This window comes from Silene latifolia, chromosome 9 (genome assembly GCF_048544455.1).
Source record: "Silene latifolia isolate original U9 population chromosome 9, ASM4854445v1, whole genome shotgun sequence".
Taxonomy (NCBI): domain Eukaryota; kingdom Viridiplantae; phylum Streptophyta; class Magnoliopsida; order Caryophyllales; family Caryophyllaceae; genus Silene; species Silene latifolia.
In genome coordinates, this window is record NC_133534.1 from 17,195,299 (window position 1) to 17,213,203 (window position 17,905).

At 32.0% G+C, this 17,905-nt stretch overlaps 1 protein-coding gene and 2 long non-coding RNA genes across 3 annotated transcripts; 1 reads left to right on the plus strand and 2 right to left on the minus strand.

The window, feature by feature from the left end:
• Positions 1–2,553: 2,553 nt before the first annotated feature.
• Positions 2,554–4,281, minus strand: LOC141602476 (uncharacterized). Its single transcript, XR_012524466.1, has 3 exons — positions 4,224–4,281; positions 3,395–3,478; positions 2,554–3,280 (listed from the first exon to the last, which is right to left on the minus strand). It is a non-coding gene; the product is annotated as an uncharacterized LOC141602476 (long non-coding RNA).
• Positions 4,282–7,178: 2,897 nt separating this feature from the next.
• On the minus strand, positions 7,179–9,344 carry LOC141602477 (uncharacterized). Its single transcript, XR_012524467.1, has 2 exons — positions 9,107–9,344; positions 7,179–7,410 (listed from the first exon to the last, which is right to left on the minus strand). It is a non-coding gene; the product is annotated as an uncharacterized LOC141602477 (long non-coding RNA).
• Positions 9,345–10,755: 1,411 nt separating this feature from the next.
• Positions 10,756–12,150, plus strand: LOC141600648 (uncharacterized). Its single transcript, XM_074420891.1, has 2 exons — positions 10,756–10,921; positions 11,567–12,150. Exons 1-2 carry the CDS (start codon positions 10,756–10,758, stop codon positions 12,148–12,150), a joined length of 750 nt encoding a protein of 249 aa, XP_074276992.1.
• Positions 12,151–17,905: the final 5,755 nt, after the last annotated feature.

Sequence of the window (17,905 nt, forward strand, 5' to 3'; positions counted from 1 at the left end):
AGATCAAAATCATCCAATGATGATGACGCAAAATTCCCAGTATCAAACATTTCAGGTACTCATGGAGGCCTTGTTCACATGACCCTTGTGTGAAGTAAGAAGAAAAAAGGACAAAATCAACTTTACAAAAAAGAATAAAAGTAAGAAATGCAAATGTTTGCGTTTACATCATTCATCAAAGAAAAATTCAAAAAGCACTACAAAAGGAATGACTCAAGACACTCCAATCCAGCACAAAAAAAGACAATTTCTACAAAATGAATGACTTGAGACTCTCCAGCAAAACGAAAGCAACACACATTTTCAAAAAAGAAGAATCATTAATTTTTATGATTGTATTTCCGAATAGTCTTCAACTTTTCATTGTATAAGACTTAAGTTTTTCAGTACGAGTAGTACTCAATAACAACTAGAGTGAGATTACGAGTGAAGTTTGCACTCAAATCAGTGTAAGGAGTCGTTTAGTTACCCACTAAATTATAGAGGAACTTTAATTCATGTGAATTGCAAATGGGTAGGTTGTTTGGTTACTTCAATTTCATTTCCTTTCCATTTTACAAACTTCATATTTCAAAATATTCATATTCATGTTAAGTTTATGATAAAAAAGTTTATTTACATAAAATTTTATGCTAAACAAAAAAATAAAAACAAAAATCTATATAGAAATTCATATGTTCAACGACTAAAAATTAATAAATTCAAAGTAATAAATTAAAAATAACAAAACGAATGAATAATAACAAATAAAATATAGACAAGCAAATTCATATTATTATACACCAAATTTAACACGGAGACCCAGATTATAATATCTTTATTAACAAAACCAAAAAAAAGGACCAATTAAAATTAATTACCGGAAAAAAAAGTGTGAACAATTATTTTGCATGCGGAAAAAATCAACCCCATATATGGTCAGAATTTTTTTGGGTAGTTAGTGTAGGAAATATCGGTATACTTCCTTTAAAAATATTAGGATTATAACGAAATTATGATTATGAAAACTAGTCATAAATGAAATTGCATAAACAAAATAGTAGAGATTAAGAATCAACCTTTGGTCCTAGCAAATTAGACCTAAGAACAATATCGAATTGATATTTTCCTAATCGTTGCACCCAAAATGTGATGAGAAATGCCTCTTGTTATTGTTAGAATAGATCCCCAAAATTGCCAATTAATTTTTAGGGTTTTTGTGTGAATGATGAGAGAATTAGGTCAAAGAAAAATTGAGAGAAAAATAGTCTCTTTTTCCTCCCTTTGTAACCGTGTAAATGAAGAGTAATTAGGGGAAGATTTTTCTTCCTCTTTTTACTCTTTTCAGTTTTTCCCACCAACCAAAAAAAATAAGGAGAAAAATATCTTCTTATTTTAGGTTGGTTTATGTAATGTATAAATGTGTATTTTATTTCAATTGTCATATTTACTAGTATAGTTCCCGTGCTTCAGCATGGTATTTTTTAGATTTGTTTTATAAAGAAATTTTTTTATTAAATTAATTGTATAAATTAACTATACTTGGAGTTTAATGTTATGATGTACGGAGTACAAATATAATCTTAGTAAGAGATAGAAAACGAAAGTTTACTACAATCAAAAGACACTTTATAAGTTATTTTTGTCTGAAATTGTTTTTAACTATAATGTTATATCGTTATATGATATGACATAAAATAAAATTAAGTGTTGTAAGATCTAATTAAAATGTGTATTACTTTATAACGAAAACAGGTAACATTAGTATACTACGCATTTAAAAAGACAATTTAAAATCATTATCTAATATTTTTTATTTTTATTTTTTATTTACATAAAAATTTGTTACGTCATAGAAAACCATATTTTGAGTCTAACTGATGAAGGATAATACTACAAAAAGGAGATTTGCGTAACTTTAGAGTATAACTGATAAAGGATAGCATTTATGGAAATGATTGTATACTAATAAATTAGGGATAATAATTGTTTTTTTGTAAAAGAGATAAATATAAATGTAATATTGTTTCCATATATTGTTTTGAGAGTTATTTTCTTAGGCGGGAAAACTACTAAGAGTTTTTATTCTCTTAGTAGTCGGGGAAATAGGTAAAAACAATATACTACGCATTTAAAAAGACAATTTATAAATAATTAACTAATATTTTTTTATTTAAATAAAAATTTGTTACGTCATAGAAAACCATATTTTAAGTCTAACTAATGAAAGATAACATTTATGGGAATGATTGTACACTAATAAATTAGGGATAATAATTGTTTTTGTAAAAGAGGTAAATATAAATATAATATTGTTTCCATATATAGTTTTGAGAGTTATTTTCTTAGGCGGGAAAACTACTAAGAGTTTTTATTCTCTTAGGGCTTGCCTGGTATACCCATAATAATTGAGGGGGAGATTTGTATGGGGGAGATAATTACCCTTGGGATGATTACAGATGAAATTGTTCCTGGTCGTTGGGTTTGGTAATACTAGGTAACAATTACTGGCTTAATATGTCACCAAGTTTGGTATAACATTAAAAGTTCCAGCCATCATCAGTATACAGGACATTGCACAAAACAAGTACACACTACTGTGAAGATTAACATAGAAACAATTCAACTCTCTCAAGTTTTCTAGCTTATTACATTGCAAAAAGTGGCTAACTTTAAAAACCAAAAATAAAATAAAAACTCATTGTTTGTCAGCCATAATTACCAATGAAACAAGCTAAGCCCTGTTCAAAACCATAGCTAAGAAATCATATTTCTCGTTCTCGTCGGTGAAGTCACGGAAAACGGCAACATCGCTCTCAGTCATTATCGAGCACAAAGTTAGAATGTTGACCCTCGGAATACCTTGAACCTTGCCCAACTCTTCACGCAAACCAACCTTATAATTCTTTGGTGCTTCTAGCATGGCGGTCAATTGAGCAATTTGATCATTACTATTTTGAAGCATGGTACCCATTAGATTTTCGAAACTCTTTTGCATATTACCAATTTCTTTGTTCTTTTGCAACTTTTTCTTACTTGGTTGCTCCAAACTTCCATCTCCACTTCTTTTACTCGTTCCTGATCCTTGCGTTGACACTTCGCCAATTTGAACATCTGGTTGAATATCTTGTTGAACATCTTGTTGCGCATCTTCACTTGTCTCATTAATGACATCTTGATCATCTCTATCAAGAGCCGTATTACCTTTAATACCGGTTGCCCTATCTTTAGAATATATTTCCTCCATTGCATCAAATAATGGGAAGGATTTCCGATACATGCCTCTAGCATCTTTGTGGCTCTATCAAATGAAAAATCACAAAACAATATGTCAAGCATGTCAAAATAAAAAATAATCTCAAGTAATGCAAAATATCAATTACAAGAATGAAAGAAAATTTAAAAATAACCTTACCTTACACCATTCATCAAATATCTTACGGTCACCGGTTACCAACTATGTTTTTTTGCTTCCGTGACAATATTCTACGCGCCATTGCTGCATAAAAGATTATATAAAAATTATGTAAGCAAATCAGTGCAACAAAGTTGACAAATAATGAGACCAACTATGATTTTGGTTTCTCTACCAGTGAACTATATCAATTCACTACATACAATATCCTAATGATTAAGCAACCTAGTATGATAATTTCAACAACAAAAATTATCAAGCAACTCCTAGATACAAGTATGTCTGCAAAATCAGACATGATTATTCAACCCATATCAATCAGACATGATTATTCAACCCATATCAAACTTTACGAAAAAATTAAATACCCAAAACCTAATATCAACAACAAAACTAACACAAATTCTCATTATAGACGGACACTATCCGTCTATACGTATAGACGGATACCATTTCCCCTCACAAAATACCTATTTGCCATAAAGTGGGAAGCACATAGGGGTGCCCCACCTTGTCCCCCTACTCATTTTATTAGAGGTCTTTACCCGTCTGTTCGCCCCACCCGTCTATAACAAGACCTATTGCAAAACTAATACCATGAAATCTCAACAAAAATTAAACTTATGAACAACAAAAATAAAGATTCTACAACTTAAATTGGAGACTTATCAATTAATGTCATGTCAATTGATTCTACATGGGTATTTGATGATAATAAAATTGTCGTAAGCAATTATCACAATCAATTACTCGCGTAAATCTCAAACAATAAATTAAATTTCAAAGAATAATTAGATTGAGATGAAGAGAGGTAAAGAAGAAAAGATACCTATTCTGATGAGAGAGAAGGAAGAACGCAGGAAACGTTTTACTCCAGTAATTGTTTCAGAAGAATAAGGTAAGTAATCTATTACCTCTTGTTGGGAGTAATAATTACTGGGCCTGAATCGTTAGTCTTATACCAAACTTCTAAAAATGAGACGTAATATTTGCACCTCACTTTTTCAGGCCCATTACGTCTATCCCAGGCAACCCCTTAGTAGTAGGGAGGATGTCGACATGTATTAATAAGTCTACACACAACAGTTTGTAGTCGATTTATTAATAACGGTCTGTCAACATTTTATTATGACAATTCCGCATAATATACATTAACTATAAATATCGCATATTTATAATTTGCTAATTAAATATAACTGGTTACATTTAATTACGAATTAACATCTTAATCCGTTTAAGCTGACATTATATACATTAATTAAATATAACAGTTTATATTCAATTTACGAATTTAACAATTAATTCGTCTCAGCTGATATTATTTAATTGTATTAAATAATCGTCTCATCATCACATTGACTAACTGTTTAGTCAAATACATGGACTAACCTTTTAGTCATATAAGGCATCAATGTGATTATATTTTCATAATCACATCTCTCAAACACATCCTTTAGGTGTGACTTTTAGGGACCAGTTAATCACCGCCATCAGTATGATAATAACGTCAAACTTTATAGCAAGCCAACCGTTATTAAGTAATCGTTAATCAACTGATAAAATACTAAGTATACCCTTGTGAACCTATAAGAGATTTATAAATGTTATCACACTAATTGTGGAGGACACAAGCTCCAACAGTTAGAGAGCCGGAGTTTATATTATATGGTCGGATTTTTGTTTTGGTAGTTAGAGTGTCAGTCCAATAATAATTTGGGTTAATTACGATGGTTAAGAACTTAGGATTTAAACCGTAAGTATAATTTTCAGATCTCTATATATATTTTATCGGCTAATCCGTTTAAAGTTTAAAACGAGTCAATATCAACCCCTTGGGTATATAGGACAAATATTTTACTTTTCTCACGCATAATGCTTTTGTTTTGTCTTATTCATCCGACACATATATACTTGACCCGTCTTAAATAAGAATTTGTTTATTTTTATAATGTCGAGCTAATGCGCTGTTTTTACTTACGTCTAAGCTAAGCATATAAATTCTCTTTACTTTTTTACATTTGTATAACTGTAATAATAAAATCATATTTTTATTAAATATATTCACCTTCTTATTGATTTTTTCAATTTAATAAAAGTAAACCCGTGCATTTTTTGCACGGGTGTAAAACTAGTTCACATAAATTTTAAAATCATGTGATATGCTCATATAGTCATATACCTCCTATGATACTTCCTAGTTCCTAGCATTAGAAGTTCCGTATGTAACCAAACGACTGCTAAGCTTTCAATTAATTATCAAAATTGTACTTAATCTTGATATTGTTTTTTACTCCATATATGCTTTTTTTTCCCAACAATTCTTCTATAGGACTATCTTATAGCATATGACCGGTCCAATAGGAAAAACATAAACAAAAACATTAATATATTAAGTTTTCGATTTTATTTTGATAAATTATACTTTATATTGAAAACTAACATATTTAAATATGTAAGTTATTAATTTAAAATATTAGGTTATTAAAATAAAAATATTATTTCATATTTTTATTAAGTAATTTTGTTGGGCCTTATGTTATTGGATTAGTCTTACCTAAATATAGGTCTTATAGAACAATTTGTGTATTTTTTTTTTTATTTAAGACGTTTTAATCTCAGAATAGTCTTCTGCTTATTTTCGGAATACATAGCAATAGCTAATTTTTTTTTTTTTAAAGAAAAGAACAATTCATATTAATAGAACGTCATACGACACTTATAAAGAATAGATATAATCGAAAACCAATCTAATGGAAACCAAAGAAAAATAATTTTCTTATAAACTAGAGATCTCAAAACATGATCTAATAATTCGGCTGTTCCTATTATCGATATCTTCATGTAACTTTTGAGGGAACTCTTCGTTTCATTCATTATAAGATAAAATTTACCTCTAACTGATTCCAAAGATTGTTTACAAATCACTTGTACTCTTTGAAAGAACACGCTACGAACAATCAACGAACTACTCTTGACTATATTACTGATGAGATTAAACCCACGGATAAATGGAAAACCCCCGGAATAAGGGATTGAAAAACGATTCCCACCAAAAGGGAGACTTTTATTGAATAGAAGATAGATCTGCATACTATTGATCGGAATATGAAACAATTTTGGGGCTTACCATCGACTCATAATCACTGGAAGCCCCGCGTATAATTGAATAATTGATGGAGTTTAGGGTTTTTAGAAAGAGTTTTTTTAGATAGATTAATTATTATAGCAAACGCTAAATTATTTTTGTTAAATTCACTTAGGTTTATTGGTAAACATTAAATAACCAATTTAAATAATGAACGAATAATTGATTGTTGTCAACTTAACTGGATCGGAACGAGGAATAGTAATTTTAGATAGGCAAACCAGATGGACTATTGTTGCGAAATTGACTCCATTGTAAATACATATCAAATAGAATACGCAAATTCTTGTTAGACCAATGCGTCTTAAGACAATAAGACGGACCAAGTAGACCCATATTAACCAAATTATATTAGATAGTTGCTTTTAGTCATTGTCATTCTTTTAGTGTTTTGTAAAACATGTCTTATCATTGTTCCTCCTCTTATCATTGTTCCTCCTCTTATTATTTTATTAGTTACAAGTACACATAACATTAAATGCATGGAAGACTATCATTGCCTATCACTTAGACCATCCCCAAGCAAGGTTACCGACTGGGTCGTGACCTTGTCGGGTCACGCTAATGACTCTTTAAACTTGGATTAACAACATGATTTTGGTGACCTTGAATAACTCAGGGGCAACCCATGACCCTGAGTAGAGAAAAATTTAAAAGTTGGTGACCTTTCAAGTGGCGTATTTCTATTGGTTTACAACATTAAAAATTCAAAAAAATAAAAAAAGTACAACTTCCTTGCTTTTCTTCTCAGCTGTTCTGCTGCATACATGCTGTTGCCTTTTCAGCCTTTCTTCCTTGCTTTTCTTTACGCCAACTTCCTTCCCTTTCCCCAAGTCCTATTAAATTTTTTCATCCATAATTTTCTCAACTCCTACCATACAACCATAAATATTAATTGTGTAGTAAAAATGTATGTAAAAAACAGTATAAAAGAAGTAAAAAATGCAAATCAGTAATATTTTTAATCTCCTACCTAAAATAAATTACAAACATAAAAAAAATATAACTCACACACTTATATAATTCTCAATTTTCAAATATATTATGGATTTAAACGAGTTTGATTTTTCAAGTTATGCTATTGACGATTATTCAACATATCAAGACTCTCAAAATTTCGATTTAAATCAAAGTACTCCAATTCCCACTTTTACGGAATTAATTTCGGATAGCCAAAAGAATCAAAATTCGATGTTTTTGGAAATCAAATCTTGTTGTCCGAACTTCAAACTCAAGAATTTGTATCAGAAACCCCCCTTTTTTGTTCAAAAAAAACCAAAATCATTAGCATCCACCAAAAATCAATCCAATTCCAAAATGGATGATCGGATTTGGACCGAAAAGGAGAAAGAAGCTCTTATGTCTGCATTATGGATTATGTGTAGTACCGACTCAATACTTGGAAAAAACCAAAGAACCATCACAAGATGGAATGATGTATTTCATCTCTATGAAAAAAGTCGTACGGAAAATCAAAATCAAAATAAACTTGGGATTAGGAGTATCGGGGGAATGAAAAATCGCTATAAACGACTCAATACAGCTGTGAGTAAATGGGTTGGTTGCTACACACAAGTTCTAAATCGACCACCGGCAAGCGGCACTAACATCAACGACGACATCGAATTAGCTCAGAAATTATTTCGAAAGGTGAATAATGGTAATGATTTTGCTGACTTTTATGTTTACGAAAAAATCATGAGTAGTCACCCTAAGTGGGGCTTACAAAAACATCAATTTGAGCTCCCTGAAAACTCTAAGTCGGGTTCAAAAAGGTCAAGGTCGGAAATGGATTCTAGCCCTTCTAGTGTAAATGTCGGGACCCCGTCTAGTCTAAATGTTGGAACCCCGTCTAGTGTTAATGTTCCAACCCCGTCTAGTCTTAATGTCGACGCAAGTGACCGGCCCGAAGGACGGGAGGCAGCTAAAAAGAAGCGGAATGGAAAAGCACCTGAGGTCGTGCCTGATTCTATGTTAAGTGCAGACGACCGAGAAATAATGGAGGGAAATAGGCTCAGTATGAAAGAGCAAATTGATTTTCGGCAAAAAAGGCTTGCAGCTGATTTTGAAATCGAACAAATTAGAATTCAAAAAATGAAAACAAAAATGGAGATGGGTTGGTTGAACACATTGCTCTCGCAACAAAATATAAACCCGAAAGATCAAGAGTTGAAGGACAAGCTAATGGAGAAATATATGTTTGATATTTAGTTTATTTAATCTATTTTTATTTTCTACTTTTATTGTTGGTTTAATTATTAATCATCAATCAGCTGAAATTCCAACGATTCCACAAGATTTCGATGTAACTCGCTTATTAATTATTAATTACAACAAGATTTGCAACGATGTAACAAGTAAACGATTGAACAAAATTCCAACAAGATTTCCAACGATGTAACAAGTAAACGATTGAACAAAATTCCAACAAGATTTCCAACGATGTAACAAGTAAACGATTTAACAAAATTCCCACAAGATTTCGATAATTATTTATTAATCAGAAAATAAATCAGAAAGCGGGATGAATGAAATCGATGAATGAAAACGATTTAACAAGAATTTACCTGCATGAATGAAATCGGGATGAATGAATCGATGAAATCTCCAATCAGAAAACCAATCGAAATAAAACCCAAATCGAAATAAAACCCAAATTTATGAATGATATAGCAATTAATGAGACAAATCAGCAATGAATGATGAAACGAATGAGATTTTTGGGTTTTTTTTTGGGTTTAGAGTATCTGTGGGATGAATGGGTATGGGTAGTTGGTGGGATGAATGAATATGAATGTGTGGATACTGGATATGAATGATTATATGAATGTGTGGTGTAATTTTCATCGTTTTTATTTTTTTCCTTTTTTTTTTAAGAAATTGTATTTCTATGAAAGACTTTAGTGGTTGACAAATTCGGAAGGTTAAAATAATTTGTAAATATCTATGAAAGAAATTGTATTTCTATGAAAGACTTGAGTGGTTTTTTTTTGAAGAAATAATTTACAATTTGTAAATAATTGTAAATATTTATGTAAAAATTTATGTAAATTTTTCGATATAAATAATTTATAAATTTTTTAATGTAAACCGTCAACTAATATTTTAAATATGATCACCAATATAATCGACATATCGTCAATAGAACTGATAATAGTCATTGGATTAATTATAGCCATTAGATTAGAGATATAGCCGTTGGATTGATTATAGCCATTAGATTAGAAATATAGCCGTTGGATTGATTATACCCATTCGATTAGAGATATAGCCGTTGGATTGATTATAGCCATTAGATTAGAAATATAGCCATTGGATTGATTATAGCCATTCGATTAGAAATATAGCCGTTACATAAAAAACTTATATATACCCCATATGGTTGTTGAACAAAATCACTCATACATTTTCCTTCTTTCAAATCACTCTCACAAAATAACTACGTCATTGCTCTTTCATGTACCACTTTTACTCTTTCATGTACTTTTAATCATTATTTTTCCTTATCTTACCCTTCTCCTAAAAAAAAAATACCAATTTCTCTCTACTTCTCCTTACCTTACCCTTCTCCTAAAAAAAATACCAAACTCATCAAATTCGATTCAAATGATTCAATTATGATCCTAATTTAATGATTAAATCATCTAATTTAATAATGACCCTAATTTAATTAACTATGAATTATAAAACAAGATTTGATTAAGGTGCCACACTACAGTTAGAAGAATGTGTAGTTCACCACATAGTACTCAGGCAATTCGTCCGAAAAGGTAGTCAGGTAGCAGTAACAATATTAAATTAGATGATTTAATTAATTAGGGTTTGAAAATTTGTGTTAACAAAATTAGGAACACTGGAAGTGCGGTTGCGGTGGAAGGGGGGTTGAGATCGCACGTCGGAGGGCGACATGGTTGTTGTCATTCAGCCGGCTGTAGTGACGGTGTGGTGTGGTGCGGATGCCTTGACTCCGACCAGTTTTAGGGAGGCGACGAAAAGGGACTCAGGGACGGCAAGGAGACGATGCTTGTGGGGTGCAGGTCTGCGGCGGGTTCGTGGAGTTGGGGTGGTGCGACGGTACTGAAGAGGGCCAGTATGGCTGTCGTGGACGACGTTGGTTGGTAGTGGTGGTTGTGTGTGATGGTTTTAGAATGAGTAATTTTAGGTCATAAAAATGTTAAGGGTATAATGGTCATTCATGTCCATGATTGAGTAAATCATGTCCATGAATGAGCATAACCCAATAACTATTAGAATGTCTGAGTCAAATTCCAATTCTGATTCATCAAACGATAATATTGTCGATCAAAATAGGCTTTCCGATTACCAATGGGAAACCGAAACCGATGAAAGATCTGAGGCTATACAAAACCTTATAGCCCAACGTATGAATGAATACGTTAACTGAAGAATTCGTCAACCAAATCCTTCTCCTAGACGTCGTAGGAGAAACATTGAGAGAAATCGTGAAGAAGGTCATAACCAATTGTACAATGACTACTTTATGGATCCGGTTTATCCCCAAGAGCTATTTACGATTTTGATTTCGCATGCACAAGCATCTATTCATGCGCATAGTTAATGCTCTATCGCCCAATGATCGCTTTTTCCAACAAAGAGTCGGCGGTAATGGGAGACCTAGTTTCTCACCATTACGAGAGATGCACTATTTGCTTTAAGAGTTCTAGCATATGGTACTTCTACCGATTCAGTAGATGAATATTTGCGTATGAGCGATACATCCATCAGGGACTCTCTTAAATTGTTCGTCGAAGGTGTATTCAGCTGCTTTGGGAACGAGTATCTACGCAGACCCAACCCTCAAGATTTAGGAAGGTTACTTCATATGGGGCAAGTTCATGGATTTCCTGGCATGTTGGGTAGCATTGACTGCATGCACTGGGAGTGGAAAAATTGTCCCACAGCATGGGCGGGATAATATGCCGTGAGAAGTTCAAAGCCAACGGTCATTTTGGAAGCGGTTGCTTCGTACGATTTATGGATATGGCATGCCTTTTTCGGCACACCAGGTTCGCTTAATGATATTAATGTTCTTGAACGTTCTCCACTCTTTAATGACGTTTTAGAAGAATCTTCCCCACCTGATAATTTTTCGGTTAATGGTACGGACTATAATATGAGATATTATCTTGCTGATGATATATATCCTGGTTGGGCAACATTTGTTAAAACAATTAATGCGCCACAAATTCAAAAGCATAGGTTATTTGCAGCTCGACAAGAGAGTTGTCGAAAAGATGTGGAACGTGCTTTTGGCGTCCTACAAGCTCGATTTGTGTTCATCAAACGCCCTTGTCTTCTTTGGGATCGAGCTAATATGGGGAAGGTTCTTATGGCTTGTATTATTATGCATAATATGATAGTTGAAGATGAAAGAGAAACATATCTTAATTATGAAAACATAATCGCAGAGTTCAAAGAAGATAATCCGACTTCGGCTAGTGATGATCCATATGAATATCATCGTCTTAGAAGATCGCCTCAAGAACGATTCATAGAAATTCATGGTGAGATTCGTGATCGTGCCACTCATAACGCTCTGAAAAATGATCTCATTGAGCATATTTGGCAAAACTTCCGTAACTCGAATTAGTTTAGAATGTATTTTTTTATTTCGTAGTATTTAATGTTTTTTAAGATCGTGTTTTTTTTTTAATTATGTATGCGGTTTTTTTATATGTTGACTCATGGTTTCAATAAATTTTATTTATTGCCAATAATTTTTTTTTAATGTACACTATAAAATTAATTTACTTAACATATTTGAGTAGAATTTATTTTAAAAATGAAAAGAATAACTTAATTGTAGTATGTTATTAAATAATAATTATAAAAGCAAGGGAGAGTTTTGGTGGGGTAGTGAATGTGGTAAATGTTTGAAAATGTTGAAAAGTGGAAAAAAGATTGGGTTGGTGACCCATGTCGTGACCTTCTGCTTGAGAGGGTGAAAGTGAATCAAGATTAATAAGGTGCGATTAAGAGGGAAAGTTTTGGTGACCCGATTAAGGCGACCTTCTGCTTGGGGATGGTCTTATCACTACCACCTCCATAATATTTTATTCCTTTGTTTTGCTCTCCAAGGAATTCTTTTACATAACTTCCTTATTTGTTCATAAATTCTCATTATAGACGGCGCATATCCGTCTATAACTATAGACATGCCAAATATCCACCTACTTTAAGTAAAACGGTCCAAATGTCACCACGTTAACGCCAAATGTCACCAGTGCCATTTCCTAAGTTACAACAGGTAGTTTATCACATGGAAATGATACTGGTGACATTCGGCGTTAAGGTGGTGACATTATATTTGGCCCGTTTTACTTAAAGTGGGTGGATATTTGGCCCGTCTATAACTATAGACGGATATCCCCCGTCTATAATGAGACGCTTTGTTATTTGTTTATGAGAGTCCATTATTTTAACAATTTATTTACTTATCTCTCATATGCTAAATGTCAATTTAATGCATCCTAATAAACAAATGTTACCACTTTTGGATTTATTGTCTATACTTATATGCAATTTGTCACCATACCTATTTTTGTACACATTTACATGTAAGCACGTGAACATTTTGTGACCATATCGGATCAATTTGCAATCATACTGATTCACTTTATCTTAATCACACTATCAAGTTTTATATGGTAACGTTATATGTTAAAATGGTCATATGTTAACTACTACATAATGACAATATTGACTTGTCAACATTAGCAGTTTTTGGATCTAGTCATTTTTATTTTCATTTAATATCAATATTTCTTACTTGGCAACATATTTGTCAAAATTGGTAACATATTAAATTTTCGCGAGTTATATTACTTGTCAGAGTTGTCACCATAGTTACTTAAGATGTTCTTATATTTTCTTGTCTTAAGTTTAACCGAGTTATATGCAGAATCTTTGAAACACAACTGGTAACAAATACTTCATAAATTATCGCCAATTAAATATAAACTAGTTTAAATCCCGCACAATGCATGAGCGGTATATTTAGAGATTTAACATTTTAATGTAAGGTTTTTCTAATATGTACCCTAAGGGCACATGATAATAAACTAAGGAGGTGTTTGGTTGGTTATCTTGGAATGGATTGGAATGAATTTGCTTCATTCCAATGTTTGGTTGGACTCTTTTGGAATGGAGTTAGATACTCAATGGATTCTAACTTCATTCCAACCCCCTAAAATCTCATACCCAACTTCCCCCCTTGGTATCAAACTCCATTCCTCCCTTCTACAATTTTAAGATGAAGCAAACAAGTTTATGAGGGAATGAATTTAGAACCCCATACCATTATGGATTTATATAAGTACCAAAAAAAAACATTTTGGATTTATATTCCAATTCATTCTATTCCATGCTATTGAACCAAACGCCCCCTAAGTAGGAAAATATTTTCAACATTATATCATTAATTATGGTAAATATAAGTTTTAACTCTAATTTGTCATGATATATTCTCAACAAACCTTCCCTAATTAGCTTATTATCATGTGCCCTAAGGGCACATGTTAGAAAATTCGTTTAATGTATTATTCATAGACTAGTTTAGATCCCGCGTAATGTATGCACGGTATATATAGAGTGTTACTTTAGTGTATTATTTATGAAATTTAAATTAACTAATCTTTTTCTTTTTAATAATGTTTCTCATTGTTATATTTTGATTTGAAAAATCAAAATCAAAATCATATTAATCATGAAATGAGTATTCCAATGAAAGTTTTTCTTTTACCGAGAGACTAATGATGTTATTTTATAAAATTTTACCGATACTATATTTTAGATGAACTTTTTATCATACAAAATCAACACTACATTAATGAGAGACAGCCAAGAAATACACTAAAAGCTAACTAAAAAGAAAATAAAAAAAATGATAACTACCTCTTATGAAAGAGGTTTCTCACTATCATGAATGAGAAACCATATCTCTTAAGAATTTGTGAAAAATCAATGAATTTTTATCGTATGATTCCTTAAATAAAAAATAAGAATTCTTTTTTTTTTTATATCATAAAAAGACCGGAGATAAATTTGTGTAGAATGTGAAATACTAAATGATATAAATACATAAATCTATTTATAGAACATGCTAATAAAAAATCTAAACCTTATTTTAGGAAATATGTTTAGGGGAAAAAATTAGGGTTTCACCTATTCATTTAGTAAATAGGGGATTTTAACTGGCACCATAAATTTTTTCATAATTCACCTTATTATATTTTAATTTGAGAAAAACTTGATCTCATAACTAATCAAGGGAAAATGTCATGAAATATGTAGTTTAGTGAAAATATTTTTTATACCTCAAATCTAATTATTTCATTTTATAAATATTCTCAAATTATTATAATGATTTCTATTTTAATTTGAAATTAGTAATAACATTTTATAGTTTTGTTTTATACATAATAAGTATGCATCAAGTTAATTCTCTGATAATGAATAAATGAAAGATTTAGTTCGATTTTAAAACCTATAAGTTTACCTTGACTTTGTATTATGTTTCGCTCATATTTTCGCATTTTGAGGTGTGCGTTCACCCATGGACGGTTTTAAAGCATGATTCATGTCAGCCAACCCCAAATCATTTTGGGATTAAGGCTCTGTTGTTGTTGTTGTTGTTGTTGTATAATTTACTAATTTTTATAATTTTATTTTTTTAAATTAAAGATTATAATTGAGAGTTTATTGAAATGATTATAATTTGATGAAAAAACTTATTTTTTAATGAAATGATTTAGATTAACCAAAGAAACATTTCTTTGGAGAAAAAATTATGGAAATCCGTATTCTCTTAGTATATAGGAGATGGTTACAAACTAATAAAACATTCAGTCTTTTTTTATTCACGAATGGTGACATATTAGACAACGTAAGTAGGCATTGTTTGGTACTCAACAAATTATAATTAGTAGAAGCAGATTGGACAAGCATATTACAAATGACATATTTGATTGGCATGTTTGACTAGTATATTAGAATTAGCAGATTTAGTAGAAGTGTTTGGTAATTAGCGGGTTTAGATTAATAGATTTTTGTATACATGTGTAAATTATAGACAGATTAATTTTCTATAATCTACTAAAGTGAATATGTTGGGGGAGGAGCATATTGGAAAACAGTAGATTAGAGCTCAATCTACTGTTTCAATATGTCAATTACCAAACACGTAATTTGGTAGATTATTGAGTTAAACATGCTAAAAGTCTTGAATATGCTGAAATTTCACCAATCTACTATTTACCAAACACCCCCAAAGTAAGTAATATAATTATTATATTACTTGTAGGTGATACCTAATACATCAAACACGTTATTAGACATTTACTATAAAAAAGAGGTCATTATGCAACAAGAAATGGTAACAAATTTATAAAATATGCAAAAAAGAAAAGAGTGTCAAATATACTAAAAAGGATTATTCAAAATTCATCACAATTTTAAATAAAAGGGTAAATTGATTATTACTTCCTTATATAATTCATTTTTTGATACTTACTCCCTAATATAGGTGCTGTTTGGCCTAGTTTATGTGAAATAGCTTTTACTTTCTAGAATGAGTTTTTTCATAAACTACTTTTTGAAAAAATTGTGATTGTTTGGCCTAACTTTTATAAAAGTAGTTTCTTAACAAATTGATGTGTTTGGCCTACTACTGCTTTTTAGTTTTTTTTTTTTTTTTAGTTTCCCTAATCCTAAGAGTATTTGGGAGAAGTAGAAGCAGAAGCATCAATTTGATGCTTCTGTTTCTAGTAGCTTTTTATTAACTTCTGACTTTTCAAAATTAGTTTTTTATTTCCCTAAATTATAGTGTTTGGCCATGCTTCTACTTTTACAATTAGAAAAGCATTTAGAAAGCTTGGCCAAACACCCCTGACACGTCTGTCGCGTACCTGTCAAAAATAAACCAACTGGTTCCAACTAACTAATATAGCTAGGGAAGTCGGGTCGAATCCACAGAGAGGTAAGAACTTTTCTGCTAAACTAAGCTCGCCAAGGTAACCAATATGGGGGTTTTAAATGTGATTTCTAAACTAACAGAGTAAAGGAAAGAGAAATAAAAGGAAGAAGGTTGACAGATAATGGAGAATAGCTAAGACAAGCGGTTCACCATAATTATCTGGTCGAGTAATCTAGGTCCCAGGTCAATGCAGTACGGTCTAGGGGGTAGCGAACGTCACCTTTCGGTCCTTGATTCACCCTAAAGTGTAAACAGTTTAACTTTCGCCCTTGCTGCAATACTCTATTGTTCGCTACTAGTCTCCCTCTTCCAACCTTTCGGTCCAGGTCAAGGTCCACCAAGAATAAGGGTCTAATTGCGTCGACTCAATTAGGCAATTACAGTTATTTGTGGCATTTAAACAACAAAGACGATACCGGTATTGACCTAGTAAATTGATTACTCTCCCTTCAAATCATGGGTCCCCTATAGTCTTAGCATAGGGATTTAGCTACTCATAATTGTCAGATTAACAATTACAATAACCAAACAATTCAAACTAAACATAATGAATGATCTAATTGATTGAACGATTATAAGCAAAGAGAGGAAGGGGATTAAAAGCAATAAATACGATAAAGAAATAATTAAATTGATAATACCGAATCCGAGTAGCAAGGTAGAGAGTAGAATTCCCAAAAGAACAGTGACCAAAAATAACCAGTGAAATGTGCGTAGTAAAGGAGATGGGAGTAACGTAGTGTTCTCCTCAGTCTTATACTGAAAAATTGTCTTAAACCTAATCTATGGACTGATTACAAAAGCCCATAGAAGATTAGGCGGAAATAAACACAAAACACGCAAAATCCTCTCGATCGAGTAAGATGATCACTCGATCGAACTCGAAGTCTCTCGATCGAGCTAGAACCACCTCTCGATCGAGCGCTGCTTGCTGAACATCCTCGATCGACTCCTTGAGCTGGTCGATCGACCAGTCTTGAGTGTGTAAGCATTCGATCGAGCAACTCATCCACTAGATCGAGCTATATATGCGCATCAGGACTTGAACATCTTCCTTAGCTAATCTCATACGTCCTCCAAGTGTAAGATTCCCAAACTCCGGCTCCTTATTTCCCGTAAATGCATACAATTGGGACAATTAAGGCTCGATTTAGCTCCTCCTCGGTCAATTCCTGCAAATTACAATAAACGGACCAAAGTAGAATATTCGGGGGTATTTGTAGCCAGATGCTACATAAAAAGCACAGAAATACGTGTAAAAATGAGGTGAAAACCTTATATAATAGACACGCATCAAATCTCCCCAAACCAAACATTTGCTTGTCCCCAAGCAAATATGAATGCAACTAAGGGTGAACAACAGAACGGGACC